Here is a 22,142-nt window from a genome sequence, read left to right as displayed (position 1 = left end):
AGGTGGTGTGGTATATCAGATGTTCTGCTCACTTGTAGGGACTTCCAGCACTGTGGGTGGAGGAAGGGCATCCTTTTCAGGACACGTATGGTAGGACAAACTTTTGGCCCTAAATAATAAACATTAAAACAAGGCATTATAATTGTTTTATGTAAATGACTTGTCACTCCAAAAGATTTCAGGTATCTTGAGTCCAGAGGTTGGAATCTTTTATTTCTCTGTATCTCTGAGCTGTACAAGCACAGGGCTTAGTATATCCGGAATGAACTCAATCCCCATGAACTTTGTTGGGGGCAACCCTTGAGCTCAATCCATATGGGGACCCCAGATTAGGTTGCCTGTTTAGCAAGAGGCCTGCGATGACCTTTATAAGCCAGCTGAGGGCCATATTTATGATTATATATGTTTTGTGCAGAGTCTTGGGTAAGGGTAGAAAGAGGCTGAGTGCAGGCCTCCTGCTGGCGGCCCAGGGGTGCATTTCCACTGTGCATTTGTACACGTGCTGTCCCCCTGCTGTGGTTACTTCCTCATAACCAATGTTCCAGGACTCACTTTACTGCTCTCCCCTGTGGGTGCACACCTGGTGCAATCCCATCCTTCCATGAACAGCCTATTTTGTTTGTTTGTTTTGCGGTTCGTGGGCCTCTCACTGCTGTGGCCTCTCCCGCCGTGGAGCACAGTCTCCAGATGCACAGGCCCAGTGGCCACGGCTCACGGGCCCAGCCGCTCCGCGGCATGTGGGATCTTCCCAGACCGAGGCACGAACCCGCGTCCCCTGCATCGGCAGGCAGACCCCCAACCACTGCGCCACTAGGGAAGCCCCATGAACAGCCTTTTGACACAGCAGCATCTCTAATCACTCAGCACAGCACTCTCCAAACTTCTGGAGCTTTCTGGATGAGGCCTCTTCTGGCCTTCCCCACACAGGGACAGGAGTGTGGAACTGGTCATGCTTGTGTAAGACATGGACAAGCAGGGGACAGAGCTGATGAAATACCTCTTACGCATATTGTTACTTCTCTGTCTTTGTTGTGGTGAAAGGCTTGTCGTGCTTGGCATGGGTCTGGGTAGCAGTCATGATCTGACGCTCGTGAGTAGGAATGGATGTACCCGTTGCTGTGCTGTGTGTGATGAAGCAGGACCAGCATGAGCAGGGATACAGGTGTGCTTGCTGTGTGCTTGCTGGGGGCAGGTTGGGTCATGCCGGTGAGCAGTGTGACTGGCGGCAATGCTGAGAGGGTGCAGGGCACGGGTGGGCCACACAGGAGGAGTCCACAGAGTAGGAGCCGCCACAAATTCCGCTCAGGTGTCTTGGCTTCATGCAGTTCCCTATATTTTTAATGACTCACGAAGGATGAGAAGGAGTGCAGAGTGGCAGAGGCCCTCAGCCGTTCCAGGCTTTAGCAAAGGTCTTTCACCCATCAGTGGCCATGGATCAGTTTCCTCTAGTTTCTTCCACATATTTTATTTTAATCTATTGAAAGAATGAATACCACTTTAGCTGAGTACTGGGTATATGAGTGTTTATTATTCTTCAGACCACTATGTATATATGTTAAACACTCCTTTGTATGTACGATGTAGGTAACAATTTTTTAGAAAAGAATGGCTTCCCAACCCCACTGACATAATAACAGTTTTTTGGGTTTTTTTTTCTTGGTGATAATGATGATTGATGCAGGAATCCAATTTGATGCTGATTCCTAGGGGCTACTGAGAATTGACACTATGCTGACATCCTGACAGAGTGAGCCTTCATGTCTGCCTGCCTATTTCTACAGGATCTAAGGTAGCCTAGTGAGCAATGATGTCAGGATGTGGAGTCATGCAGAGGTAGAGAAAGCATTCAGAGGAATTTGTAGTGTTCCAGGGACTGTGGATGTGACTGCCCCAGTGCAGAGTCTTCCGTGACAAAGCTGCTCGATGCACACGCTGTTGGTGGTACCGATAATGAGGAAGAGAATCTCTGTGTTATAAAGAGATTTCCAAGACTCAGCCACTTGCTTGATTCAACCAATTTCCAGGGTCATTAAAATTCTTGTATATTTCAGGATAATGGACTTTTTTTTGGACATACTTGTTTTTTTTCCATGATGATAAATTTATCTCTAACCTTTATTCAATAGGGATGGAGCCTATAGCGGTGTCACTTGAGGAGAACAGCAAACCGGCTCAGATTTGCCAAAGCAACGTCTGTGCGGACAGGTGAGGCTGCAGCAGGTGACATTTGCAGGTCTAGCTGCAGGGCGGCTCAGAGTGGGGAAGAGAGCAATGCCCTGTGCCATCGGTCCTCAGCTGCATCCTCTGTCCAGTCTGCTGCCGCTTCCCCCTCGCACACTCCACTCCAACCACACTGGCTCCTAGCTCTTCTTCACACCTAGTAAGCATGCTTCCTCCTTAGGTCTTTGCACTTGTTGGTCCCTCTGCCTGGAATGCTCTTTCCCTGTTTATACCCCCGCAGGGTTCACTTCCTCACCTCATCGGGTCTCTGCTGAAAAACCTCCTTCTCAGAGGGCCCATCTGACCTCCCCTAGGAGCCAGCCCCTCCCTCTCCACTTGCTCTGCTGAATTCTTCTCCTTCTCATTAATCTTTTCCCCAACATATACCTTCAGTCCCTCCTGCTAGCATGCCAACCCCGAGAGAGCAGGACTGTCTGTGTTGCTTCCTGTAGACCCTGGAACAGTGTGGTGTGGAGGGAGGTGAGGTGAGGCAGGGGACAGTTTGGAGGAGGCATGGTGGAGCTCAGAGGGGTGGCCGCAGGGGAGTGGTGAGTCAAGGGACCCAATTCACAGCTTGAAAAAATTGGCTGGTGGGTGTAGAAAAGTTGGAAGACGGTAAGGTGCAAGTGGGAAGGCCAGCTGAGCATCTGTGTTAGTAACACAGGTGAGATGAGATGGAGGCTTGGATCAGGGTCAGAGAGAAAATCAGGTGGGCATCAGATATAATATATTCTGGAGGTAGAATAACCTGAACTCGCCGATGAATTGGATGTGGAAGCTGAGGGGAGTGTCAAGATGTCCCTCAGGTTGTAGAACTTTCAAGTGATAGTTCAACAATTATATTCCATATAGTTGTGGATTATTACCTAATCTGAGTTATTGATGGTAAATCATCTGCTGAATTCTAGGAAACATAGAAAATGAGGTTGAGTGTTATAGGATTTCATTTTATTTCTTGATCGTAAATATTTACAAATCAATTTATTGAATACATCAAATTTCTGCATCCCTTTTAACCTAAATCTAATTTCAACCTGAAAACATGTGGAATACAAATTTTCTGATTGTGGGCCCCTATCTGATGGGTTCCCAGCGCATCTAATACCCCAACTAGTTTACCCCCCAAATACTAAAATGGTTAACCCTTAACAGTTCAGTAGGGATTTATATATAGTAGAAGTCTTTTAAAATGCTAATTGCCTATTAGTTAACACAATAAAGTAGTTGGTGGGTATGTTTGTGCTCAGTAGTTGGTGATATGCATAGTACTGAGTCAGAGTACATTTCCTTCTGCACTGCAAACAAGTAAGTCACGATATGTCAAATACTCAAGCTACATCCAAATTGGACTCAAGTTGTTAGTGCCCCAGGTCACGCTGGGATGATGAAGGGCTACATGCTCAGGAAAGGTGGGAAGGTGATAGTGTGAAGATTGTGCTCTATACAATTGAGCATCATGGGCCCTGGCCCATCCTGGAGCCCAAGGGGTGAGCACACTCTGCATCCTCTTGTTAGTTCTTGTGCAGATTTAAACACTCATCATAGCACATTTTCAAATAGGGCAATGAATTTGGGGTAAACATTTCTGCATGTCACTATAGCAAATCTTCTCATAGAGAGAAATATAGCTATCTAGGGGTACCTGCAATTATTTATCAGGCTCTTCCCTGGTTGTAGATTTCATTTAGCTGCATCTGAGAGGAATGGCATTTTCTGGTTAATAAAGCTTTTCGATAGCTAGAGGCCAGCCTTCTTATACTCAGAACCACAAGTGCTCAATATGATGAAAAATGGACTTAGGTGCATCTCTCAAAGCACCAGAGAGAATGTCTACAAAGCAAGGTTTCATTCTTCCCTTTCCTTTCTAGATCCTAAAGGCAGCTATTTTTCCCAGTAAAAATTAGGATAAGTTTTCAATAATATCTATCTTGTAATCCCAATGTACGTTATTAGCAATTTTGCATGATTAGTTCTGGAGATGTGTAGATTATAATTTTTAAAAAATTTAAAATTCTATTTAAAAATTCTAGAAGTTTGAAGAGTTTTAAAAAACCAGATCAAAAAATGTACTTATATCAGTGACTTATGGCCATAGTGTTCTTTTCAGAAACCAAACACGTCAGTCCCTACAGCATGGCCGTGAGAGAAGATATTCCAGTCAGGCCTATAGTAAAAAAACCAGGACACGGGTCTGGGTTCCGGAGCTTCTTAAAGCAAAATAATGCTCTGGAAGCTCTTAAATTCCAAGCTTTGTGGTTCTCAGTGGCTGTAAGTAATATAAACAAAGTCTTTCAAGAGACATTTCTAAAGCTTTTAATTTGATCTGAAAGCTTTGCATAAGCTCCAGATCCCAGGCCTTCCCGTGCCTTGGGAATCTCATTGCGACTTCCTAAGCACACTTGTCACTGTAGATTTCTGTCTTGTTGGGGGCTTCATGTTTTTATATTATATTATATTAATTATATAATATTATATTACATAACATTTTGCTATTTCAGTTATTTAAAGGAATACTACATAACATCTTTCCTTCTTTTTTTTTTTTTTTTTTTCTGCCAGGGTAAATACTTATGACTGTGGAGAAAAAATTTCAAGCTGGTTGTCAAAGTTTTTTGGCCGTCCGTATCATTTGATTAGACAAAGTTCAGACTTTCAAAGAAATGCAAGGAAGAAACGAGGCAAAGGTATCACATTTCGGATTGCTTCTTAGGGGACAGGCACTTGGGTTTAACCCTTGCAGACACGAAAATCAGCCCACAAAATGGATTGACAGGGCAACGTGCTCATGAACAGAAAGTAGGGGGGGTCAGCCTCTGGCAGAAAGGTGCTGTGGTGTCCCCCAGGTCAGCAGGACCCATGTGTGGTCTCCAGGATGAGCCCGAGGAGGCCGAGGGGGGCTTGCAGCCTCTGCTCAAGCTCTCTGCCTCAGTCCTGCATGTTTAGAAGCACAATTAAGTTTTGTTAAAGAAAAACATTGGTAGCTTGCTGTATACTAAGAAAATCTGGACTTCTAGTCTTGGTCCTGACACCAAAGTTGTTGAGACCTTGGCAAATCCTTGAACCCATTGGTGTTGAACTTCTGTAGAACTCGACGGCAGAACATTGTAACGGCATGTCATCTACTTAGATTTAAGGGTTTTGACAGTTTTTCCCGCCGTAAGCTGTTGTGAGCATAAAATGAGACAGCACAGAAGAAAGTACTTTGAGCTAACAGTACCATATAGGAAGAGAGAGTTTTCAGGTGTCTGCTCAAATGTCACCTTCTCGGGGGAGCCTTGCCTGGCTGCCCTCCTTAGAACCAGGGCCCCTACCTGAACCTCCAGCTCATTCCCTGTTTTATTTTTCTCTGTGGCACTTTTCACATCCTATAGGCCATGCATTTGACTCAGTTATCCTGTTTATGTTCTGTCTTCCCTCTGTTAGATCATAAGCTCTGTGACGGAGGGGTTTTTCTCTGCTTTGTTCAGGGCTTAGAACAGACCTGGCACATAGTAGTTGCTCAGTAAATACCAGATGAATAAATGAATGGACTGGTTTGTGCAGGAATGACCTGGCTTAGTCACTAGCTCCCTGGGGGACTGGCTTGTAGATCTACACCTGGAGTGAGTCATGGTGGGCTTCAGGGAAGAGGTGAGTTTGGAGCTGCATCTTAACAGGAGAGTAGAAGTGTTCCAGGCAGAGAAAGGCAAGAAGATTACTGAGGAGCAGCATGGCAGAGCTTGGCATTTCATGGGTTCAGAGAAGGGTTTAGGAGGGTCAGACATGGGTAGGGGAGTGATGGGGCAGAGCTAGAGAGAAGAGATGAATGTGCTGCTGAGGAGTAAGTAAGCACTGTCTTCAGGTTGAAGAACTGAAGAATTCTACCCTGGGGAGTTTCATGATGCAGCTTGCATTAGAAAGACACCCCTGGTGAGGTGTGGAGGCTGCAAGGGAGAGGGAAATGAAGGAAGCAAAGAGTCCAGGCAGGAGGCGGCAGTGACTGTCCTAGTGGGAGATGGGACCTGGGTAGGCAAAGATGGGAGCAGAATGAATCCGTTGGCTGCTCGATACAGGATCAGGAGTGTCAGCTTGTGAATATTATACTTCAAAGATGCCATTTACGGTGGAGAGGTCTCTGATGGTCTAGGTCTAGGCCTTTGAACATTTTTGTGTTGGTACACCTTAGAAGAAATTTTTTAAAGCTACACTACCTCTTTACGTTGTCATCTAAATTAAAAAAAAAAAAGTTGCAAAGGATGTGATTTCCAGCATATTGCAAATATACAGGCTTATTTTGGAGATACTGAGAGTTCGGTTCCAGACCATTTCAATAAAGCAAGTCACAAAAATGTTTTGGTTTCCCAGTGCGTATAAAAGTTATGTTTACACTCTATTGTAATCTATTAAGTATGTAATAGCATTATGTCTAAAAATCAGTGTGCATAACTTAATTAGAAATACTTTTTGGCTAAAAAACTCTAACCATTATCTGAGCCTTCAGTAAGTCATAGTAACATCAAAGATCACTGATCACAGATCACTATAACAAATATAATAATGAAAAAGTTTGAAATATTGTGAGAACTACCAAAATGCAACACAGAGATATGAAGTGAGCAAATGCAGTTGGAACAATGGTGCAATGGATTTGCTCGATGCAGTGTTGCCACAAACATTCAATTTGTAAAAAACTTAATACCTGTGAAGTACTTGCGAGGCATGATAAAGTGAAATGCAATAAAACAATGTACGCCTGTAGTCATTTAAAATTAAAACTTGTACATTGCCCTTTTAAATATAAACCAGTGGAGTCTCAATACCATAGTGATTTGAGTCTTATGAGTATTAACTTAAAAATATGTGTATAAACAAACTGTTTTTTAAGGTACAGAAATTTTCTTTCTTTCATTTTCTTTCTTCAACTTGTATTTCCATTCCACTTCCTTGAAGGAATTTTATCTTAGTGTTATATATTTTATGCTTGAAACTCTTTCCTTGATCACCCTACCATATTTATCTGAAACTAAAATTATATATAAATTGAAATGTATAAAATTTCTTAAAGTTTCCTGTGATTGTAGAGTCTCAGTGTTAGGAAATTTTTCCTAGGTTGAGTTCTTATCATAGTTTTTAATAGTACACAGTTGATCAAAGCAACAAAAGTATATTATAAATTTCAAAAAATAGTTATTAAACATAAAGAGAAAAAAATAGTGGAAAATGAATCTCTTAATGAGATGGCTGGCCACCTGTGATTAATTCCCATGTCCATGAATGACTGTCACCTATCATCAGAATAGCTGGTGTTCAGCACTGGTTCTCTTCTGAAGAATCTTATTTAAGTCAGTAAACAGCTGGGGATGAAGGTGTTTGGTTAACGCGCTGTCACTCAAACCTTTCTTCTGAGGCACAGGGATCTAACATCCAGATGACTTTAATCATCTGTCACTTGACAACTTAATTAGTTCCGGCAGTTTTGTGGTTAGCAAAGAATTGGAACCCATCTGACCTACAGGAGGATCAGTCACCCAAGCTGGAGAGACTTTTATTTTCTCAGCACAGACCCCAGGGTTTTGAACTGGTCTTTTGTTTTCCACCCTGGAGATTTTTAGCCCCCAGGGCCAATGCGCCATAGGAGAGGTGCGGCCTTTGCCCTGTGAAGGGTGAGAAGGGCCTTTTGTGGAGGGGCCTGGGATTGCACCTCACTGCTCCGGCAGAGCCATTTTAGCAAAGAAGACATGGAAATAGAGAATCTGTAAGCGATTCTCTTGGAAGTGTCCATTCTCGGGTACTCTGGGGTCCACAGGCCTAGTTCAGAGACAGCTCACTAGGTTTTGGCCCGGCCAGCCTTTATCATCAACATCTTGTATAAAGACAGTTATGGCCCAAAAAGTGGGAGCTGGAAGCTGGGTGATGGGCTGCAGTAGTTCTGGAGGCCCTTGATATTTTCTTCCACTCTTTTTTTTTTTCTTTTCAGTAGTTTTAAAACTTGTATTATTTATTTCTAAAGTCAATATTACACACTTGCCCAAGGGCAGAACCCAGCTTCTCCCTGCCTAGATTCACTGACCAGATTCAGAAGATCTCACTGGGCCTGTGACCCTCATCAAGGCCCTTCTTCTTGCTTGGGGAAGGGCCCCCCCGACCCCCGCCACTTCCCCACCTCCGCCCTGCAGCCCCATCTCTCCTCCTCTAAGTGTTGCCTCCAAGTTTCCTTTGCTGGAAGAATTTAACTTCAGCATTTTATTATTTTTTTCCAGATTATCAACAGCATATTCTAGAAGCTTATGTTCTTTCTGTTTTTGAGAAGTTTGAGCCATGCTTAGAACATTTTTTTTATTTCCAGGGCACCATTTTCTTCCCTTTAGAAACAGTCCCTAATATTTAAAAATGCAAGTCTTCCATTCAAGTACTAATCAGGCCAGGAATTCTACTCAATATTCTGTAATAACCTATATGGGAAAAGAATCTGAAAAAGAATGAATATACGTATACGTATAGCTGAATCACTTTGCTTACACCTGAAACTAACACATCATTGTAAATCAACTACACTCTATTATAAGATACAAATTAAATTTAAAAAATGCAAGTCAATGGAAGCATGATTCATTTGCATTCCAAGAAAGCAACTCTTCTTTTCTAATTTATTTTATCTTAATTTTTATATTTAGGTATAATTGACATACAACATTATATTAGTTTCAGGCATACAACATAGTAATTTGACATTTGTATATATTGCAAAATGATCATCACGATAAATCCAGTTAATATCCATCGTCACACAGTTACAAATTTTTTTCTTATGATGAGAACTTTCAAATATGCAATACAGTATTATTAACTGAAGTCACCACACTAGACATTACATCCCCAGGACTTATTTATTTTATAAGTGGAAGTTCGTACCTTTTAACCTTCACCCATTTTGCCAAACCTCGCCGCCCCCCCCCCCCGCCCGCCACCTCTGGCAACCACCAATCTGTTCTCTGGATCTATGAGCTTGTTTTGTTTTGTTTTAGATTCCGTATCTAAGTGAGATTATACAGTATATGTCTTTCTCCGTCTGACTTTTCACTTAGCATAATACCCTCAAGGTCCATCCATGTTGTCGTTAAATGGCGAGATTTCATTTTTTTTATGGCTGAATAATATTCCACTGTGTATGTATACCACATTTCCTTAACCATTTATCCATCAGTGGACACTTAGTTTGTTTCCCTCTCCAGCAACTCTTCTTTTAAATACTCCATCACTTTTAGATCAATCTGCTTGTACAACAGCCACCCTCTCTCTGGTGAATGAGGCACAGTATCTGCTGATAAACAGATCCAGTGTTTTGGAACTTCAGCAGCAATTAAGCACCAGGTAAGATCCCTGTACTATTTGCTATTTAACTTGGGAATAGCAGACAGGTGTAACTACTTGCCCCTGGGAGTGAGCTGGTCACCTCCCTAGGGAGAAAAGGTCTGCGAATCATGAGTCCAGACCCTTCATTGAGAAACTGAGGCCCAGAGAAGTCACAAAACTTTTTAGGCCAGTTTCCCTTAATCTTTTAGAGGGTTCTCTTTTATCTTCCAATGTCCTTCTTGATGCCCTCAGGATGCTTGGCGGAGAATCCCAACCCTCATTTTTAATCATTTCAATTCTTAAACATTTAGTTGAATGTAATCGCCAGCAATTGGACCCACATTTTTTTTTTTTTTTTCTGTACGCGGGCCTCTCACTGTCGTGGCCTCTCCCGTTGCGGAGCACAGGCTCCGGACGCGCAGGCCCAGCGGCCATGGCTCACAGGCCCAGTCGCTCCGCGACACGCGGGATCCTCCTGGACCGGGGCACGAACCCGTGTCCCCTGCATCGGCAGGCGGACTCTCAACCACTGCGCCACCAGGGAAGCCCCCTGGACCCACTTTTGTTGCCCACTCTCCCACTGTCCCCTGGCCCCTAGGAGCCTTGCATTACTTCCACAGTCATTTTAAGTGAAAAGAAGAGTGGTTATGAAAGCTTTTAAAGTTGTAATTGTAGATACTATTTGTTTGTATCATCAGACAGAACTAGCACCCTTGCCTGCTCACTCCCACCCAGGGATCTCCCAAGGGTCCTGGAAAAGTCAGCTCTAGAAAGCGTCTTGGTTGGTTCAAGCCCCCTCATTGTCCTTCAGAGGAAATTGAAGTCCCAAGGTAATCAGACAATCGGGGCAAAAAGGAAAAATCACCCAGCTCTTACGTAAGAGTTGGGACCGGCAGATCATTCATTGTCCACACCTGTCAACACCATGAGCTGGGGCTCCTGTGACGCTCACGTGCCCTGTGGTCCTGGGCACATGTGTGCACATGCACAAACATGTACACATATAGCTTAATAAAAGCTACAAAAATGGACTGTTTGTAGTAATTCCTGTTTATAGTCATTGGCAAAAACACACAACAGTGTTCCCTTGCCGAGGTCCAGGCTGCCCTCTTTAGGAGCTGAAGTGTGATGCCTGGTCCCTGGGCGTTCACTGAGTTTTCCCGGTACTGAGTGACCCCCTTCCTCAGGTACCCTGGGCCCTGGATGGAGCAGGTCTGCAGTTTTCTGGGATTCTTGGTGTGGAAAGAGAGGAGGTGGGGACAGGCTTGCTGCAGCCCTGGTTCCTGCAGTCCTGGTTTAGTGCAGAGCTGACAAGCAGGAGGTAGGAAGGCCAGGTGGTCAAAGGTAGGAGAAACAGCCTGTGGTTAGTACATAGCATCCCTGGTTCTGTTTTCAAATTTGATGGATGGTATTGTCTCCATGCGGGCCATGGTAGCTTTTGGACATAAAACTTTCCCTATTAAAAAGCACAAAGGGAGTTTTGTTTGTTTGTTTGTTTATAACCTGAAGGGTAAATCCAGAATCAAAGGATTTTAGGACTGGAAAGTGCTAACCCTCTCATTTCCCACAAGGGCCCTGCAGTCCTCATCGATTGTGGGTGTTGCCCATAGTTAGTGGCAAAGCTGGACTTGGGTATCCTGGTCCCTGGCTTTTCACATGCCAGGGGCTTTGAGATACAGACATGGGACCCCTTACTCTCCCCCAGTGTCTTTCAGTTCTGTCTCCAGGGCAAATTCCAGTCATGCTCAAGGATTTCCCTCCCTCCAAACTTCAAAAATTTTTATTAAAGTACAACAAAGTGCAAAAATCATAAGTACATAGTTTAGTGAATGTTTACAGATGTATATACCCACGTAACCACCATCCAGATCAGGTAGAGAACATTTCTAGAACCATAGACCCCTTCCTCATGTCCCTTCTTGGTCAACCCCACTGAAGGTTGCCACTATTATGCCTTCTTTCACCCTAGACAGTTTCACCTTTTCTTAAACTCAATTTAATGGGATCATACAGTGTGTTCCTCTGTTGAAGTTTGCAGATGCTTTTTCAGTGTTTTTTTACCTTAGGGGAGGGCGTGCATGGAGGTGCAGGGAGCTGTTTAATGGTAACTTGTGCTAATAAACAAAAATTTTAAACAAGAATTACAAAAATAGCATATGCTTAGTTAAAACTGCAAATGGGATGGAAGCTAGGAAATAAAATTTTTAATCGAGATACAATTGACATGCAACATTATATTAGTTTCAGGTGTACAACATGATTCTATATTTGTATATACTGAGAAATGATCACAGTAAGTCTAGTAAACATCTGTCATCACACATAGCTAGAAATTTTTTTTTAAAGATTGTTTATTTCTTTTTCTTTTTTAAATAAATTTATTTATTTATTTTTGCCTGTGTTGGGTCTTCATTGCTATGCGCAGGCTTTCTCTAGTTGTAGAGAGCGGGGGCTACTCTGTTATGGTGCTCAGGCTTCTCATTGCAGTGGCTTGTCTTTGTTGTGGAGCATGGGCTCTAGTCACGCGTGCTTCAGTAGTTGTGGCACGTGGGCTCAGTAGTTGTGACTTGCGGGCTCTAGAGTGCAGACTCAGTAGTTGTGGCGCATGGGCTTAGTTGCTTCAGGGCATGTGGGATCTTCCTGGACGAGGGATTGAACCCGTGTCCCCTGCACTGGCAGGTGGATTCTTAACCACTGCACCACCAGGGAAGTCCTGCAAAATTTTTTTCTTTTTATGAGTACTTAAGATTTGTTCTCTTAATACCTTTTAAATATGCAATACAGTCGTTTTTTAGACAATACAGTATTATTAACTATAGTTGCCATGCTATACATTACATCCCCATGACTTGTTTATTTTATAACTGGAAGTTTGTACCTTTTGACCCCTTTCACCCATTTTGCCCACCCTTCTCCCCACCGCTGGCAACCACCAATCGGTTCTCTATAGGAAATAAATATTAAAACGTCCCATGTATACTCTATGTTGCTTTATGATGTTCTAATATCTAAAAAGAGTGTGAGCTCTTGATACTTTTTAGGTCCTTGATAATAAGCCTGTTGACAGTCTTTAAATGCCTTGTCCTGACTCTGTAGAATTGGTATTTTCTCATAAGTTTATCCACTCGATCCCAGTTCACTTGGTTTCCAAAGTTCTTCATCTCTTCAGCAAATATCTACTCACCCATTGCACTGCCTCTTGTGGGCTTCTCCATGGAGATGGGACCACATTCCAGGGAGATCACAGAGGTCTGTCCAACAGATGTGTGTCTCTTGGCCTTGCACTCATGATAAAAGCTTGTTCTGATCATCGAAGCCTCAGGCCAGAGTACAATTGATGAACTCAGGCATCGAGTGGTAGAAATGTTGAATTATTACAATAGTGCAGTTGTCCACCCTTCCCCACCTTTTCTCTTTTGGGTATGTCTTAAACAGTGATGAGAATGGAAAGGAAGAATTATTCCCAGTGAACAATCTCATCTCGCGTTTCCGTGCCAATATTATTACCAGTGGAACAAGGGCTTTTGAAGAAGAGAAATGGGATGAAATTTCAGTTGGTTCCTTGCATTTCCAGGTAAGTTCCCAGGAGTTCTATTATCCTTCCTCAAGGGTTGCCAATGGGGATTGACCTCAGTCCTAGGCCGGGATGGTAGCAGGTAGCAGGGAATCCCATGCCCCATCACGTGCCCCACCCCCACCAGGCGTTGACTCTTACCCACAAAATCTCAGCAGAAGGGTATGTGACACCTGCATCCTGGGGTGCCCCTTGGAATGATCCATCCCTCCTTCCTCCGGGGAGGGCAGCAGTTTCACGTGGGGAAGAGAGAACGTACAGGTGATGAAGGTACAGACTTTGTCGCCGTGTCTAGGCTTCAACTCTGTTTCTTGGAATGCTTGTGTCTATGAGAACGTCCTCCTCCTGAAACCTGCTGGATTTTCTCGCTGTCTGGAGCTTGTGGAGGAGGACCCAGATGCCTCATGGTCCTTCAGTGCCCATGGTGACTGTACCTTCTCCCCATGCTCTCTCGCTTCTGGCCTCGTTGGCAGTTGGGGGGCAGCTTGCAGTTAGAGGCGAAGCCTCCAGGATGCCCTCCCTCCCCAGGCTTTGGGCTCCCCAAACCTGAAGTCTTCAGCTAACATCTACATTCCTCCTTAGGGCAGATAAGGCCCCCGAGACCTGATCCTCCGGCCTCTCCCATCTCCCCGAGCTCATCACCCCTCCCCTTCTGCCTGCCCTGCAGACCTTCTCTCCATTCCCTAAACAAGCCAAGCTTCCTGCCTTAGCACCTCAGCCCTGCTGTCCATTACACATGGAGCACTTTTCCTCCAGATCCTACAGGGTCTGAGCTCAGATGTTACCTCCTTGGAAAGGTTGTTCCTGACCCACCACAAGGTCACACTCTGCACAGTGTCTCCTTATTTCTTCAGAGCTTATGAGGGTGGGGACCAAGTCTATTTAGTCCCTGCTGTTCCTCTGGGGTCTAGGACAGTCCTTACCCAGAGTAAGTGCTCCAAATTGCTGATGGAATGAATGGGCAGGAAAGCTATGGAATAGCTGGGGACAGAAGGATGGGTCATCTGCACAGGATGTCCCCAGTTCTTCAGTGGGGAATGAAATTATCTAAAAACAGTAATTAGCCAGTTGTATAAACTGATTGTAATAGGGCTACTGCACTCAAATGGAACATCACTCTAACTTCCAGGAAAGCAGTAAACAATAATTTAACCCTTAATGAAGGATTTCAGAGGTCTGGGGTTTGGGGTAGGGATAAACTGCGTGGCACCAATAGAAGAAAAAGATGTCCGAAAGATCTTTGTTACTCATTTAACTCTCCAAGCTTCCTCTTATCCTGGAAGCTGCTCCCCCTTGAAAGAATTATCTCTTTTCTCTTCCACAGACCTCTCTGGCACCAGCCTTCTGTCATTCCGCTCAATCCTCCATCCTGGCTGACTCTTCTTCATTTTCTGTTGCTGTGTCCCTGCCATGCTATAAAAGCACCTGCTCTCAGGGTACATGCCCAGTAATGGATTGCTGGGTCATATGGTAATTCTATTTTTAGTTTTTTAAGGAAACTCCATACTGTTCTCCATAGTGGCTGTACCAATTTGCATTCCCACCAACAGTGCAAGAGGATTCCCTTTTCTCCACACCCTCTCCAGCACTTACTGTTTCTAGATTTTTTGATGATGGCCATTCTGACCGGTGTGAGATGATATCTCATTGTAGTTTTGATTTGCATTTCTCTAATGATTAATGATGTTGAGCATTCTTTCATGTGTTTGTTGGCAATCTGTATATCTTCTTTGGAGAAGTGTGTATTTAGGTCTTCTGCCCATTATTGGATTGGGTTGTTCAAAAAGAGTCATGTACCAAAATGTTCATTGCTGCTCTATTTATAATAGCCAGGACATGAAAGCAACCTAAGTGTCCATCAACAGATGAATGGATAAAGAAGATGTGGCACATATATACAATGGAATATTACTCAGCCATAAAAATAAACGAAATTGAGTTATTTGCAGTGAGGTGGATGGACGTAGAGTCTGTCATACAGAGTGAAGTAAGTCAGAAAGAGAAAAACAAATACCGTATGCTAACACATATATATGGAATCTAAGAAAAAAAAAAAAAGGTCATGAAGAACCTAGAGGTAAGACGGGAATAAAGACACAGACCTACTAGAGCATGGACTTGAGGACACGGGGAGGGGGAAGGGTAAGCTGTGACAAAGTGAGAGAGTGGCATGGACATATATACACTACCAAACGTAAAATAGATAGGTAGTGGGAAGCAGCCACATAGCACAGGGAGATCCGCTTGGTGCTTTGTGACCACCTAGAGGGGTGGGATAGGGAGGGAGATGCAAGAGGGAAGAGATATGGGAACATATGTATATGTATAACTGATTCACTTTGTTATAAAGCAGAAACCAACACACCACTTTAAAGCAATTATACTCCAATAAAGATGTTAAAAAAGAAAAAAAAGGGCTTCCCTGGTGGCGCAGTGGTTGAGAGTTGCCCTGCCGATGCAGGGGACACGGGTTCGTGCCCCAGTCCGGGAAGATCCCACATGCCGCGGAGTGGCTGGGCCCGTGAGCCATGGCCGCTGAGCCTGCGCGTCCGGAGACTGTGCTCCGCAACGGGAAAGGCCACAGCAGTGAGAGGCCCGCGTACCGCAAAAAAAAAAAGCACCTGCTTTTACACATCCTGCCTGGTATAGAGTAGGCACTAAGTATATGATAGATATATAGAGAGAGGGAGAAATAAAGGAAGAAAAGAAGGAAAAGAGAAAGCACTACAACTAGACCAGGATCACTGTCAGAAACTTACCTTGTAACAAGGAAGTTGTAAGGTACCTGGGTACATGAATACAAGAAGGACTCTAAAAACACCTTTCTGAGATGCTTTGCTTTCTTTAGGTCATGATACTTAATAAACATTAATTAATGAAAGTTAAAATATGCATGCCCTTTGACCCAATAATTTCACTCATAGAAATCTATTCCATAAAAAATACTGTTACAAATATGCAAAGATACTTTACAAAATTACTCATTGCAATACTTTATAAATATGAAAAATTGGAGAACATCCTAAATATCCATAAACGGGAATTTTTTTTTTTTTTTTTTTTGCGGTACGCGGGCCTCTTACTGTTGTGGTCTCTCCCGTTGCGGGGCATAGGCTCCGGACGCGCAGGCCCAGCGGCCATGGCCCACGGGCCCAGCCGCTCTGCGGCATGTGGGATCTTCCCTGACTGGGGCACGAACCCGTGTCCCCTGCATCGGCAGGCGGACTCCCAACCACTGCGCCACCAGGGTAGCCCAAAAGGGAAGTTTTTAAAAATTAATTTTTATTGAAGTGTAGTTGATTTACAATATTATGTTAGTTTCTACTGTACAGCAAAATGAATCAGCTATACATACACATATATCCCCTCTTTTTTGGATTTCCTTCCCATTTAGGTCACCACAGTGCATTAAGTAGAGTTCCCTGTGCTGTATAGTATGTTCTCATTAGTTATCTATTTTACACATAGTATCAATAATGTATATATGTCAATCCCAAACTCCCAACTCCTCCCACCCACCCCCCTTCCCCCTTGGTATCCATATGTTTGTTTTCTACATCTGTGTCTCCATAAAAATGAAGTTGAAGTACAATACATCCATACAGTGTTGTCCTGTGCAGGCATTAAAAAGTATAAGCTATAGTTAATAATGTGCCTTTCAAAAAGTAAATGCTAAATTAGGAATCTGGGATTAACAGATACATGCTAATATATATAAAATAAACAACAAGGACTTACTGTATAGCACCGGGAACTGTACTCGATATCTTGCAATAACCTATAATGGAAAAGAATCTGAAAAAGAATATATTTATATTCTTATTATACTATATATAAATATTATATAATATAAATATTATATTTATATAAATATATATTATATTATATAAATATAAATATTATATATATTTATGTAATTTATATTTTTTTCAGATCACTGTGCTGTGTACCTGAGACATTGTAAATCAACTATACTTCAATTAAAAATTTTTTTTAAGTAAATGCTTAAGAGATGTTTGTTGGTGATAATACTCAGTGCTGAAGCAGTTGCAATGTGGGAAAATCTAACACATCTCTTTTGGAAAGCAATTTTTCACTGGATATCATCAAGTCATAAAAGGTTTATACCTGTTGACTTTATAATCTCCTTTTGGGAGATTTAGCCTAAAGAAAAATTCAAACAGGAAAGAGAGTTATGTGAATTAGGGCCTTTATTGCAAAATTATTGATTACAGCAAAGCATTAGAAATTATGCACATGGCTTCAAAGGAGAAGAGCTAAGTGCATCAACCCATGGGAATGCCAGGCCATGGTGAAAACTGCAAAATCCGGGGATGAGATAGCTGTTTGCGAACGGACACCGAACGATGTCCGTTATGTATTGTGGAGTAATTAAAAAAGAGAAAGAAAGCCAGCAGCTCTCAGCTCTCAGCGAGTGTGTTTCACAGGGGCGCGTGTGATCGTGTGAGCTACTTGCTGCAGTCTCGCAGTCTCAAGCGATCTGTGGCCACGAGAGCAGCGCAGGGTGTGTGGCTGTTCATCTTCTCCCAGTATGCCCTCCAATCAGTTCTTTTCTTCCCTGGAGGAAGCCCAACATTCCCTGATAACCACCTGTGAGTCACAACCACTCTTTGTTTTCTTCAAAGCCCTGATGCAGTAGCCTTTAAGCTGATAAACGAATGTGGGTGATTCCCTAGCGGGCATTGGGAAGAGGCGGCACTTCCTGGCTCTGTGCAGTTTGAGTATTTCTCTGTGAGTCTGAAATTGGCTGTTTACAACGATTCTTCCTGGACCCAGATTCCTCCCTGCAGAGTGTGACAGTCTGGTCACTTTCATGGCAACGCTGTCTTTTCCCTTCTCACCTCCCAGGTTTTGGGACCTTGTCACAGATGCCAGATGATTTGCATCGATCAGCAAACTGGGCAGAGAAACCGAAATGTTTTCCAAAAGCTTTCTGAGAGGCGAGAGAGAAAGGTAAGCATGATTGCTAAAAATGACACCCCATTTTAAGTTCCTGATGCATTGTCTACACCAGAACTAATCCTTAATAGTGCTGAGTAATTTTCAGAAGTCGGAAAACGTTGTAAGGCTGATGGGCTACCATCAAGATGCAGACCTTATCCGCGACACTGTCTTATTTTTCCTTTCCATTCATTTCCTCACTATTTTTATGACATGTATCTTTGATGCTTTCAAATCTTGTTGAAGAGATATGGAGTATAGATAAGAAATAGTTTTAAAAAAAAAGTGGGGGGGACTTTCCTGGTAGTCCAGTGCTTAAGACTCTGTGCTTGCACTGCAGGGGGCACGTGTTCCACCCCTGGTCTGCGAACTAAGATACCACATGCTGTACGGTGCAGCCAAGGGAAAAAAAAAAAAGAGAGAAATAGTAAATAAGTAAAGTAATTCTATTGTCTCAATCATTATTTTCTTCGCCACAGAAATCTCATGAAGAATAAAAATGCCTTATGGTGAATAGGGTAGCTGCATAGAAAATAAATTCCACTATACTAAGTTTGTAAGTCATCTTCTTGAGGGCTAAAATGACTAAGTGTTGTTGTGGATCCCAGATTATAAAAGCTGAACTTCTAAGAGATTGATTCATTAGGAACATCCATTTATTTCCGGGCTTGCACTTTCTGTGAGGACTTTTGGTTTGCAAAGAATTCCAGGAAGCCAAATAAGCAATCAGGCTGCACAGAACAATTCTTGAAAATTAACAGAAATAATGCAAGCATTTCATCTCTTCCCAGTAATAAACTGGCAAGTTAACTCACGGTAAAATGTTCTGCATCGTTTCCTGTGTTTCTCCAAAACCAGAGCTTTGTTTCACAGTATTTGATTGACAAAACTCTCCTTACGGATATGGATAGGTATGGTCTGCAGAGCTGTTGCGCTTGAGTATTATACCAACAAGTCTGTTTGCTCAGCTGTGGCAGGCCGTGCCAGCTGGGGACGTGGGGACCTGGAGCCTGCCCCATGCAGGTTGCCAGGAGAGAGGATGTGTGCGCACAATACTATGGTACATGGAAGTGGTATTTCTCAGCATCACAATAATTCTTGTGCATAAATCTTTTTATTTTTTAAATTTGGAATAATTTTAGATTTACAAAAAAATTGCAAAGATAGTACAGAGAGTTCCTGTGTACTCTTCACCTATATGTACACAAATATTAAGGAATTAATTTATCCCCAGTCCCTAGCTTGGGGCCTGGAACGTAGTGGTGGCCAACTGATGTTATCACAGATCTGGGAGCACATCACATACTCCAAAGTGTTGTTACTGGCTCACTTGCATTGATGGCAAACGTTTTTTGTTTTTGTTTTAATTTAACTTTTATTTTATATTGGTGTAGAGTTGACTTACAATGTTGTGTTTGTTTGAGGTAGACAGCAACTTGATTCAGTTATACATATCCATATATCTATTCTTTTTCTGATTCTTTCCCCATTTAGGTTATTACAGAGTGCCGAGTAGAGTTCCCTGTGCTGTAGAGCAGGTCCTTGTTGATGATCTGTTTTATATATATATTAGTGTGTATATGTTAATCCCAACCTCCTAATTTATCCCTCCGCCCCCCCCACTTCCCCCCCCCAACCATAAGTTTCTTTTCTAAGTCTGTGAGTCTGTTTCTGTTTTGTCAAGTAGTTCATTTGTATCCATTTTTAGTTTCCATCTATAAGTGATCCTATGATATTTGTCTTTCCCTGTCTGACTTAGTTCAGTTAGTATGATCATCTCTAGGTCCGTCAGTGTTGCTGCAGATGGCGTTATCTCATTCCTTTTTATGGCTGAGTAATACTCCATTGTCTATATGGACCACATCTCCTTTATCCATTCATGTGTTGATGGACATTTTGGTTGCTTCCATGTCTTGGCTATTGCAAATAGAGCTGCAATGAACCTTGGGGTGCATATGTCCTTTCAAATCATGGCTTTCTCTGGATATACACCCAGGAGTGGGACCGCTGGATCATGCTGGTAGCTCTATTTTTAGTTTTTTAAGGAACCTCTATACTGTTCTCCACAGTGGCTATTATCAATTTCCACTCTCACCAACAGCATAGGAGGGTTCCCTTTCTCCATGCCCTCTCCAGCTCTCACTGTTTGTAGGGTTTTATTTTAAAATTAATTTTTATTGGAGTATAGTTGCTTTACAATATTGTGTTAGTTTCTACTGTACAGCAAAATGAATAAGCTATACATATACATATATCCCCTCTTTTTTGGATTTCCTTCGCATTTAGGTCACCACAGTGCATTAAGTAGAGTTCCCTGTGCTATATCGTGTGTCCTCATTAGCTCTCTATTTTATACATAGTATCAATAGTATATATGTATCAATCCCAATCTCCCAATTCCTCCCACCCCACCCCCTTCCCCGCTTGGTATCTATACATTTGTTTTCTACGTCTATGTCTCTCTCTCTGCTTTGCAAAAAGGATAATTTATACCAGCAGTCCCCAACCTTTTTGGCACCAGGGACCGGTTTCGTGGAAGGCAGTTTTTCCATGGATGGGGATGGGAGACACCGGGATGGTTCAGGCAGTAATGTGAGCGGGAGCGATGGGGAGCGATGGGGAGCGGCAGATGAAACTTTGCTCGCTCACCCGCTGCTCACCTCCTGCTGTGTGGCCCTGTTCCTAACAGACCGCGGACTGCTACTGGTCCGCGGCCCAGGGGTGGTGGACCCCTGGTCTATACCATTTTTCTAGATTCCACATATATGTGTTAATATATGATATTTGTTTTTTTCTCTCCGATGATGGCAAACCTTGAGTAGACTTACACAACTCTTCATTTTCGACCTCCCATCCTTATTCTGGAGAATTTGGAGAATTTAATTTACGTCACGCATTCTTATAGAAAATGCTGAGTTTTGCCCGTATTTTCACAAAATGGTTTTTACATCAGGGAACAGAGCAGAAATCGGCCTGACCATGGTCAGAGGCCCAGAGGAGGAAGAAGCCCTCCTGTGGGAAACTCAGGGTACACAGGAAGGAGAAAATAATAGGTCCAGCAATAAAGAGGTACAGGCTAACTATCGGGAAAGAATACTTTAAAACGAGAATCTGTGTGGTCTAGGATATTAGGATTCTCCTTGTTTCTCACTACCTTCTACTAAATGACAGACAGGACATATCAAGTCCCAGTACATGTTTTTAAAGATCTGACTTAATTTTAGTGGAACATTATTATTTACAAAAGTATTTTAACTGCTAAAATAATCTAACTTCTGTTGTTACTGTTTTGTTCACAGGTGAACTTTGGGCTGTACCTGATGCATACCTCTTTGGATTTATCTTCTCCATGTTACCTGTCTGTAGGATCTCAGGTGCTCCCTGTGTTGAAAGAAAACATAGAACACTATGATTTACCTGCTTCTGAGAAACAGCAGGAAGTTATCTCCTAAAGTTTTTTCAGCATATATTAAAATTTCTCTTTTACAACTATCTCCATTCTTTTCTTTCTTCCAGTTTTGCTGAGATATAATAGACATACAGCACTGTGTAAGTTTAAGGCGTACAGCATAATGATTTGACTTATATACATCATGAAATGATTACCCTAGTAAGTTTAGTGAATCGTCTCACATAGATATAAAATTAAAGAAATAGAAAACAATATGTAACTTTTCCTCGTGAAGGGAACTCATAGGATTTACTCTCCTAAATTTCATACATAACATACAGCAGTGTTCATTGTATTTATCATGTTGTACATTACATCCCTGCTACTTATTTATCTAATAACTGGAAGTTTGTACCTTTTGACTTCCTTCATCCAATCCCCCACCCACCTCCCCCTTCTGGTAACCACAAATCTGATCTCTTTTTCTATGAGTATCCTAAGTCCATCCATGTTGTCAAAAATGGCAAGATTTCATTCTTTTTTATGTCTGAGTAATATTCCATTGTATATATGTACCATATCTCTTTATCCATTCAACTTAGGTTGCTTCCATATCTTGGCTATTGTAAATATGCTGGAATGAACATTGGGATGCAAATATCT

At 42.6% G+C, this 22,142-nt stretch overlaps 1 protein-coding gene across 1 annotated transcript in view; it reads left to right on the top strand.

Annotated features, from left to right (window-relative positions):
• The window catches only part of MOCOS (molybdenum cofactor sulfurase), a 57,657-nt gene extending 36,084 nt beyond the window's left edge, over positions 1 to 21,573 (top strand). The window contains exons 10-15 of the mRNA XM_079942652.1: positions 2,127 to 2,205; positions 4,780 to 4,904; positions 9,465 to 9,570; positions 12,988 to 13,126; positions 17,996 to 18,100; positions 21,388 to 21,573. Of these exons, the coding sequence (XP_079798778.1) occupies positions 2,127 to 2,205; positions 4,780 to 4,904; positions 9,465 to 9,570; positions 12,988 to 13,126; positions 17,996 to 18,100; positions 21,388 to 21,540 (707 nt within the window). The 3' untranslated portion in view covers positions 21,541 to 21,573. The remainder of the gene's footprint in view (positions 1 to 2,126; positions 2,206 to 4,779; positions 4,905 to 9,464; positions 9,571 to 12,987; positions 13,127 to 17,995; positions 18,101 to 21,387) is intronic.
• Positions 21,574 to 22,142: the final 569 nt, after the last annotated feature.

The sequence above is a fragment of the Stenella coeruleoalba genome (genome assembly GCF_951394435.1).
Source record: "Stenella coeruleoalba genome assembly, chromosome: 14".
NCBI classification, from domain to species: Eukaryota; Metazoa; Chordata; class Mammalia; order Artiodactyla; family Delphinidae; genus Stenella; species Stenella coeruleoalba.
This window is presented reverse-complemented; position numbering and strand designations above follow the sequence as displayed.